Here is a 10,288-nt window from a genome sequence, read left to right on the forward strand (position 1 = left end):
CTAATTTAATTGCATTAACAAAGAAAAAGATTTTTAGATCCATGCATACACAAATACATGTATCTCTATATACATACATATATTTATGTAGCTACATAGAAAAACAAAAAGGCTACAGCCTTTTTGAACCTTTAGTAACTGGTAAATAAACATATAGCAAAACTGAGCTATGCTTACTGTTTCCAGTAGCACAGGCACTGTTTGAATGGGAGAAATGAATCTCTGAACTTTGATAAATATTCTTTAAATATGTAAGATTTTAAATTGTTAACAGAATCTGCCTGAGAAGCACACGTGTGTCTATATTCTAAGATAAAATCATCGTCACTTACCTTCTCAGATGAGTTAAAGATTCTCTATCTCTGTGCAACATCCAGTCACAGAATAGGTCTGCTGAAAGTGCTAAGCTTGCAGGAGGAATGCAACAATCCACAGTTCAGGCTTTGGCAAGTTAAAGGAAGAAAGTGACTTTTAAAATGCATCTTTAATTTTAAAGTCTCTGTGTAAATACAAAGTTTTAAGGTGAATGCTGAATGCCTGCTTTTTCCCTTTGAGAAATCAAGTGCTTTAGCTATCTATGCCAAATGATTGGCAAGGGGGTCCTGTGTGGTTATTTTATCTAGTGTGGTGCTATATTTTTTTGGCATAAACTGCAAGACTGTTTCCACTTGCAGCCCCAATTAACTTACATATTTTCAAAAATGAGTCTGGCAGTTGGAGAACTCTTGCCCAGATTGTCTCCTTTTGCTCATATTAAATAATCCCTCACGCTCAGCACTGCACACTGCAGTGCAGAATTACCAGTTGGTGTTCCCCTGAAGCAGACTGTTCACAAAGTTCCCAGTGTGCCTCTTGACCAGGTTTTTGCAAATTGGTAAATGTAAACGGTTACAGTTTCTTATTTTGAGCAGCTGCTGTTTGAGGTTTGGGGGTTTTTGGACAACGTTGAGATTAAGAAAAAGTATCTCTAATTTTCACCTGAAGTTGGGGCTCACTTTTCAGGTATCATTCAGTCATCTGCTAGCAGCCAGAGTCTCTAACCCATTACGCTTCAGCTTACCTGCTTATCAGTACAAGGTACTGCAAGCCTAGCCATTTTGAGTTAGCTGAGCGGTCTTAATGTTTAGGGATCTTCAGAAATCTAGCTCCTTTTTGTATAAATTTCCTGTTTCTGCAGAAGGTCATTTTATTTTTTTTTCCTGTGGCAGAATTTGGCTAGCCAACCTCAGAGACTTTGCTTGTAGCTTGAAAACTGAAATTAATATTCTCTTTGTTACAGAGCATGGGTGTAGTTCTGTATGTTTTGGTTTGTGGAGCATTACCTTTTGATGGACCAACGCTTCCCATACTGAGGCAACGAGTTCTTGAAGGAAGGTTCAGAATCCCTTATTTTATGTCAGAAGGTAACAATGCGTCCTCTTACACTCTTGGTGTGGTAAACCTTGAGTAAATTCTAGAATAATCTCTGCAATACCACAAAGGGTGGTGCATCTGCACAGTAAATTATGGTATGGCAGACTATTCGTTTTGCAAAGAAACACAAATAGGCCTAGGTGAGCTGCACACCTTTGCAGTTAGGCTGCTGCTAGGCAAACCAACCTATTTTTCCTGCACCATGTGTGGCTGTACCTGTCAGCAGTAAGAAATGGAAGCTGAAGGATCTCTCATCCTACTGTGAACAGCAATATAGAGATGCGGGGGGAGAGGCACATTTGTGTAGCAATTAACTTTTGTCCTGCAAGGCCATGTGCATTTTAATGTGGAAAGAAAATATGTTGAGAGCAATATCACCGTCAAACCTAAGTTGTGGATTTCCTGGTATTTGACAGTGTCTGCTAAACAAAAGCAAAGAAGTGCACAGCCAGGTTCTCATTGTCATGTATCCGGCACTCCCACATGAGACTGAGAGAACTCTCCCTCACCTAAGTATCCCATCTGTTGGGTTTCACTCTGCCTCATGCCTGTTCAGACAAGAACAAGTGGGACCATTTTTCATGGGTTGTGATGGTGTCCTTCAGTCTCATTAAAGGATCTCTAAACCAGATTACTTACAGACAACCTTCCTGAATCAAATCCTTGTTCAATATACTATTTTTCTGTGCCTCTTTTTTTTCTAAAGGGAATTAAAAATGTGTTTTTCAGCCCTGTTGTTAAGGGTTCTGTGGCGTAAACATCCTGATCTTCCCCTTTTTTCTTTCTAGTGGCATGTACTCCTGCGTGCTGCCTCTGAAAACAGTCACTATAGCGTAACTATAGTGCACTTGGTTGCTTTTAGCAATGCCATTATGGCACCACAGCAACGTCTCATCTTCCTGAACACATTTTGCAGCCTGCGCTGCACTGTATTGTGTTTCTGTGGCTTTGCTGACATAGGTATGTAGGCTAGATCCAGATGCCTTTCTGTGAGTTGCAGTCTTTGCTGTGCTTGCAGTGTGGATCGGCTGTTTCACCAGCTGTTTGCTGCTCCCCTGGCTGACCACATGGTGATGCAGGGAGTGGGGAAGGATGTGCCTTTCAGCAAAACTGTGGAAAAAGAGAAACAGGAGTAAACTCCCAGAAATCTCTCTCTAAACTATTTGTCATAGCTACCTGGATGGACTGACTGATAACAACTGTACTGTGGCCACATCATGGTCAGCTAGAAATACATCGCAGACGGATAAACTCTCTTAAAGGAACTTGCATTGGCATCCCATCATATGCAGACCAACCGAGATCTGAAGAAAAATACAATGGTTTTAATGTTGTCCAGCATGTAGTAGTCAGAAAGCACGAACAGTTTGGTGTGTTCAGAATGATTCTGGCACTTAAAACTACTGATTGTGATTTGGTCTTGGAATTAAAACAGATAAACCTGAAGGCCCACTGGCTACTATCCATAGCCACAAGGACATTATTTTTACTTTTGGTTTTGTGACCACTAAGGTGGAAGTAAAAAACAAAGAGTCCAGGCACTAACCCTAGTTTTGCCTGTCCCTTGTTTTATTAGCCTGGACAAGCTATTTCAAACTGCTGAAGAAACTGCTGGGCTTATTACTCCCACCACACTTCACAGAGGTTATTTGAAGCTTTATCAGTTAGTGTTAGCACTGTACTTAGAACAGCACAAGCACCTCCAAAGACATAGTCAATATTACTATTACCACCATGTGGGAGCAGTGTAGAAGGAATAGCACTGTTAGTCATATGATGCAGTTAAAGAAGTTGGAGTTTTGTCCTTCTTAATGTGACTTTTAATCTTGTTTTGAGAGATTGTTTTAACCTTCAGGAAATGTATTTAGCACAGAAGACAGGTAGAAGTAAGGCAGTTTCCTGTTGTTGTGCTCTGTGTTGGTAGCTCTCAGGTGAATATATGCAAGTCCCACTTATCAGGCTGGTAATTTATGGGTTTTTTTCCCTCAACAGAGTGTGAACATCTGATTAGAAGAATGTTGGTCCTAGACCCATCCAAACGCTTATCTATTGCTCAGATTAAGGAGCACAAGTGGATGCTTATAGAGGTTCCTGCACAGAGACCTATTCTTTATCCACCAGGAGAGGAGAATGAGCCTTCCATTGGAGAGTATAATGAGCAGGTCTTAAGGCTAATGCACAGCCTGGGAATAGACCAACAGAAAACTATTGAGGTAAAATAGACCCGAACTGATATTTGTCCTTGGGGAGAAGGTGTCCTGTTAGAGACAAATTAGTTCTCTAAATGAGAACCCATGGAAAAGCATAATGTGTTCTGGTCACGTACCCCAGGACTAGCTTCTGTTCTTTCAGTGTATCAACTATTTAATTTAAACAAGCACACACTTAAAAAAAAATGATGTTGCAATTGCTTTTAGCTAAAGGATGCATAGACATATAGCATGTAGTGTAAAAAATGGCATCCCACTAGGACTGCCTGTTAAAATGGTGATACTTGCTGCTGCTTAAAATTGTTTATTTCTACAGATTTGTTTGTTAGCTAGGTTGATTCTTAAGCACAGAAGTAAAATAAAGGAGTCATGTTAGGTTCCACAGTGTTAGATTTCCTGGGTGGGGTTGCATAAATCATTACCCCTCAAATGCAGGGAGAGGACTGGAAATCAGAATTGAAAGGAAATTGATTTTAAAATTCTAACAGGGTGGAAAATTAAATTTAAAGAGGAGCATAAAAGAGCAGTTGAATGCCTCTGTTCAATCCCAAAATGTGCTTCTTAGCAAACATAAATGCCACGACTCCATGTGGAGTTAACACAATCGTTTCTTTTAGGATGGTTGATACTTTAAACCATTGTGGAGGTTGAGCGCTTTCTGCTAGAAGAGGCTAGTTTCTCCACTTTGCAGAGGATCATTGTTTCTAGTGACTTGGAATGGCCAATATATTCAGGAGATCCTGGAGCTCAGTCCCTCTCCATGCTCAAATCTCTGAGGGTTCAGAGTAGCACCTGAATGCTAGGTGCAAGTACAGTTGCAGCCCAGAACATAGCAAACTTCTGTGAACTTGCCACTAAACTGAAGTTGATGCTTCTGTTTGCCTGGCACTCTGGTTTGAAACTTTCTCAATTGAGAATGTTTGCCTACACCGCTGCCTCTTAAATACCTTTTTTTTTCCTTCTTTTCCCCTAGATGGCAATTCTTTCTTCTTCCTGGTCTCATACAACCAGGATATAAAAGATAATGCATATTTGGCTGCACCCACACTTTTGTGCTTCTCTCTTTCAGTCTCTGCAGAACAAGAGTTATAACCACTTTGCTGCTATCTATTACTTGTTAGTGGAAAGACTCAAATCACATCGGAGTAGCTTCCCCGTGGAACAGAGACTTGATGCTCGTCAGCGTCGGCCAAGCACCATTGCTGAGCAGACAGTAGCCAAGGTAAGGTCTTGTTCCTAGCAGAGGTGGAATTAAGGCTGTGCAAGCCATGCTTCTCTTTCAAAATGGTGTTTCTACATAGATTCACTTAGAATCCACTGCTATTTTCTGACTTCCACAGACATTCTTACAGCATCATTTTGGAAAGTTTTTATTTGCCTCCTGTCAGAACTGTATGATGACAAATCGGTTGGCTGACATGCTTCATGCAACTGGTCCTGCTGCCTCCTCCCAACCCTAACCCCCATCCCTCCCACTCCCCTCTCACCTCCAAAAAAATAAATGGAGCTTGGAGGAGACTGGATAAGTTTTAAATGAGAGGGGGAAGTTGACTGCATTCTGAAGCCCAAATACAAACAATGGTTTTGGCTTAAATGGTTATGTGCATGGTTTAACCTTAACTCACGGTGTATTTCCCAGGTGAAAGGAAAGTACTGTGCTTGTGCTTCTGACTGTATTACTTCCATTTTTGAGAATTTCAAGCTTTTTGCTGGGAAGTTATGAGTTAAAATGTTAAGAGAAATACCATTTCTGGAGACTCTGCAACACTTGGACTATCTTTAATGTGATTGACAAATGAGCTGCTGAATTTATGGAGAGCTGTGCTAGCATGGGGGCTAAAAGCATGCAGGCTCTACTTAGTGTTATAAACATAGTTACTCTGAAGAGGCCTGTTGAAAATAAAATTACTTTCTTCCCTGCAGTTCTCTAGATACACTTTCTGTCTTCCATGAAATGAAGCATGGCAGAATAGTAAAGAGGTACCCAAAGGAAAATATTAGGATCGACCCATCAGATTAAGATGCCAACTCATTGTGATATCTTAAGTACATGATAAAAATATCGTCATGAGACTTTTAATGGCTTAAGACTCAGGGATTTGTTCCTAAATAATGTCATTTCTTTTTAAGATTTGCACCACTTCTTCTTCCAGTGACCCAGCAAGAGTCTAATTTCATGGCAGACTTTGCAGCACGGCTGCAAAGCCTCTTTGTGCATAGAGCCAATGTGATGGCTGACTAATTGATTTAAGCCTTAAGGATGTCATGTGTATTTTATCAAGAACAATCCTGAGTGCTCCTTACATCTGGTACCAGCCCTTCCATGGCAGAAGGCTGTCCACTTAGTATGCTCCCTAATTACACTGACTGATTCAGCACAGACTCTAAGGCTCTTCAGTCTGCTGCTTCCCTTTTCTTCAGAAAGAAAGGTCATGTACAGTTTATTGTGTCTTATTCCAATAATTCTCAGGTTTTTTTTCTACACGTGCTTTTGTTTCATTAAGATACACAGACGTTATACGGCTTTTGATTTCTATTAATGCATAACTGGAAACATGAAAGACTTGGCCTAAGATGACTCAGATTTATTGTGATCTCAAGTAAATATATTCTCAAGTTCACAGCCTCCTGGGTACTGTATTGCTGCTGCATAGAACAAGTGCCCAGGCTCCACTTCTAGGAGAAATCACAACCATGCTGCTCCTTTTTTGCCTGAGGCAGCAAGACACTGTTTAGTTTTGGGTTCTGTTGAAATGAAAGCCAAATTGCTTCAGCTATGGAAACATAAATTCACACACAATATGGCTGACAAAGATTAAAACCAGCTATTTGCTTAGATGGTAGTTTTAACAATAGAAAGACACATAATTAATAACCTGTTTTTGAATACTAAGATGTATTAAAAGCAGGTGGAGATAGATGAACAAGGAGGAAGAAAAAACCTCCTAGAAGGTAGTTCCTTATTATATTAAATCCCTGTACTTTATAGCCACATTACCACTTTTTCCTCAGGACTGCAAGCAATCGTGCAGTGTTATCCTGAGTAACAAGATAATTTGTTTTCACACATGGTGGCACCACAGGCTCCTGTATAAGGCTGCTTGTTTCCTTTTGGACAGGCATGTTACGTGGATACTGCACTTCAGGAAATAAAGGTTAAGAAACCATGAAAACCACTGTTTTCCTAATTGTGCCATGCTTGCCTTCCCTGAGGCACACCTCTCTGTTCAACAGCGCACTCTCTGTTAAAATAACTTATTTCAGATCCAGCCTGCTCTATTTTTTTTCCATGCTTTTTGCTACAGGAATCAGTGCATGTTAGAGAAGTCATTGAAACTAGCCCTACGCCTTGTGGTAATATTGAGGGGTTTTGTACTGAATATAAAAAGGAATTACAGCATGTCAGAAGTGGGAGGGCACCAAAGGGTACCAAACACTGTCTTTACTGCTAGTAGTGTCCAGCTTCAATAAGTAGCTAGCTTAATGTTTGAGGCCTCTGTGTTTTAGGGGGCGGTGGTGATTTTTTTTTTAAAGCCTAAGAATGCAATTCATCAGGAATAAGGAAATACATCTAGTACTTCTCCTTCTTTGGACATGGACTGGGTATTGTTTATTTTTCATTTGTGACTTTGTATGTTGTTTTCTGCCTAAAATTGTTCTAGTTTTGGAATTTTTAAAATCTGTTTTAGGCACAAGCTGTGGTACCCTCAGTTAACTTGCATTCACAAAATGCGAGGTTGTTGCAGTCTCCAGGTCTTCCCTCAGCTTCAGGAGCAGAAGCCTTTTCGTTCCCTCCATCCAGCTGCCAGGGAGAGACAGCATTTATGGAGGAAGAAAGAGTTGAGACACCAAAGGTACAGCTTAAAATCACCCTACTGTTTTGTCAGAAATCATTAAGACTAAAAAAGATTCTTGCCTCTTAAACTGCTGCCTAGTGAAAGCACAGCTAGTGGTAGTAGCTGTAGCTCTTCAATGATTAATTGAAAATCAGTTCCCTCTGACAGAGAAGAGTTCATCATCCTAGCACAAAGCACTGTGGAGTCAGAGCCAGCCAGAGCATTTGCTAATCCAAAGCAATGTCACTTCACTGACCTTAGTGCACTTCCTGTGTCTGCCACTTGCAGGTAGCTGAGCTGGAGAGCTGCTGCCCTCCGCTTTCAGCAGCGTTTTCCTCACAGACCCAATGTTCTCGACCTGCTCCCAAGCACTTTCTCTAAAGCGTATGCTGCCTCTGGCAAGTTGTCATTCCTGGGTAGCCTCTCGGGATACACAGCAAGTCAAATACAAAGGTGTTTAGTATCCAAACACTTGATTTGCACATTGCTTGTACTTGCTGGACAAAACACATTGTGCCTGTAGCTACTCATCCAAAAATTCAGATGAATGAGAACAGGAAGGTATAATGGATTCTTAACCATAAGCTTCCACTGCCAGCTAAAGCGATTAAAATACCTTGCATTTAAAATCTCTTATCTCTGCTAATTTCATAATAAGCCAGCCAAGAAAGTTACATTTCTGTTAATTTTTTTGTTGACTGGTAAACAGCCAGCAGGACCTTCTGACTGTCAAAACCAATTACAACTGCAGCATCTCAAATAGGTTGCAGCAACTCTCAGCTAGGCCATTTCTGTAACTAGGAATGCTTGTAAAATCTTCACTGGAGACCATGTAAAATTGCAGCTCCATCTAATGGGTTTTGTTTCCTGTAATCAGACTGAAAGACTTTGTGTAGGCTTTCCACACCTCCACAGTTAACAGACTTAACTGAACTCAACTAATAGGATGTGACGGCTCCACAGCTTTACAAATGTATGGTTACAGCTTAACTCCCTGAAGGGAGCTCCGGTCTGATCCATTTTGCCATGCAACTTTGAGGTCTGTGACAATACTCTGCAGGGTAACAAAGAATAAGTGAAGTACATGGGAGTTAGCAGTTAGGGCTTTTGTGAGGAAGGGGAAATAGCTTAAAAGAATTACATTTATGAAGTGTATTATTATTCTCATGAAACTTCTGTTGTTCTCTCCTGTATCACATCACATAATAACTTTAATTTTAGCATATGGTATTTTGCCTGTGCCAGCTAGGGGTTTGATTTCATGCTTGCCATTTTGAAGCTTTTATTGCTTACTGGTTAGTTCTGAACACTGAAGAGTGTGGCCCTGGTTCTCATCACGGTTTTAAGTATCTCCTTGGGTGGTCCCTTACAGCTGGAAAGCAAAAAGCAGTTCAAAGACACTAGGAAATTAACATTTCAAACTTTCTTCTGCATCCCCCTTTGCTTTTATAGATGCAGTTTAGCCAGAGTAATCAATAAATGGTGACTACAGTGCAGTGTCAAATCACAATTGACTTGGGAATATTTGGTGTCTTAAGTATTACAAAAGATGTCTGCTAAAGCCTTCCAAGCTCTGATCCATGTGCCATGGTAAACTGCAGAGAGCCAGCTGCCCACGTGGTATTGGTTCTCTTTTTCCTTTCCAGTAGTTCACTAGTCTTTCCAGTGCTTTTGCTGTCAGCTCAGTAGAAGGCAATGGGAAAGTCCCAAATGGAAAGAAAGGTGTGCAAGAAATTAAGCTTAAAGATATAATTCATTAAATTAAAACGGAGGTGGCAGATCCAGAATTTTCCTGTGCAAGCAGGAAACGAGGTTGCTCAGAGCTTTATCAAGTTGAGTGAATCCAAAGGGATTCCACAGCTTCTCTAGGCAACCTTTGATTGCAGAGGAGCACCGTGAATCAAATAGACCTTTGCTGGAAAGGGTGCTTTCATTGTAGTATTCTTGACCACGTCTCTGCAGCTCAGCAAGAATGCTGCAGAATCAAATACAGGACTGTTCTTTAATAGTGCTTATCTACCTAAACGAGTACATTAGGTATAGTAAGGGGAAACAAAAATATTGTACTTTCCATACATATTTTATATTTGTGACTAAACTGACAAAGGCTTTTAATAACTTTTTTAAAAAGCAGCCCTGGAGAACATAGTACTGTGGAAATAGGAGTATTTAGATTTAGGGAGCTGAGTACTAAGAGAATGTCCGTGGTGGTCTTATGTGGAGGGATTTGTTTGTGACATACAATTCTTACCAAGTCTTTCTTACCTCAGTAGATTATGGGGAGGTTCACACAACTTAAATATCCAGGCTGCCTTCAGTCTACATAATATGCAGAGAGTTTTTGCACTGTGGAGTGATGCTCTGTGCACATAACAAATCTATCCTTTTCCTTGTGCCTTTTAGGTAAATGGCTGCTTGCTAGATCCTGTACCTCCCATGGTGATGAGGAAAGGATGCCAATCACTGCCTACCAGCATGATGGAGACTTCTATTGATGAAGGAATAGAGACAGAAGGAGAGTCAGAAGATGACCCTGCACAGGCATTTGCAGCCCTCCAAGCAGCTCGCTGTGGGAAGAGACGTCACACTCTGGCAGAAGTTACCAATCAGCTGGTGATGATGCCAGGCACAGGTGCAGAAGTTAACATAGACATCTCAAAGCTCATTTCCTGCTCTCAGCACTTTATCTAATAAGCCCAGGATGAAAACCACTAGGTTTTAAGAGCAACAAGCACAAGATAGTTTCTTGGTTGTGCTACTTAACACTTGCTATAAAGGCCAAAGGAAAAAAAAACAATACACACAACAAAACACCCCCTAATCTGCTGA

The 10,288-nt window shown here is 40.7% G+C and overlaps 1 protein-coding gene across 1 annotated transcript in view; it reads left to right on the forward strand.

Annotated features, from left to right (window-relative positions):
• The window catches only part of SIK2 (salt-inducible kinase 2), a gene marked incomplete at its 5' end in the record, with an annotated part of 31,827 nt that overhangs the window by 17,446 nt on the left and 4,093 nt on the right, over positions 1-10,288 (forward strand). The window contains 5 exons of the mRNA XM_010188716.1: positions 1,280-1,403; positions 3,406-3,626; positions 4,693-4,845; positions 7,313-7,477; positions 9,863-10,091. Of these exons, the coding sequence (XP_010187018.1) occupies positions 1,280-1,403; positions 3,406-3,626; positions 4,693-4,845; positions 7,313-7,477; positions 9,863-10,091 (892 nt within the window). The remainder of the gene's footprint in view (positions 1-1,279; positions 1,404-3,405; positions 3,627-4,692; positions 4,846-7,312; positions 7,478-9,862; positions 10,092-10,288) is intronic.

This window comes from Mesitornis unicolor, unplaced genomic scaffold (assembly GCF_000695765.1).
Source record: "Mesitornis unicolor isolate BGI_N332 unplaced genomic scaffold, ASM69576v1 scaffold12997, whole genome shotgun sequence".
NCBI lineage: Eukaryota > Metazoa > Chordata > Aves > Mesitornithiformes > Mesitornithidae > Mesitornis > Mesitornis unicolor.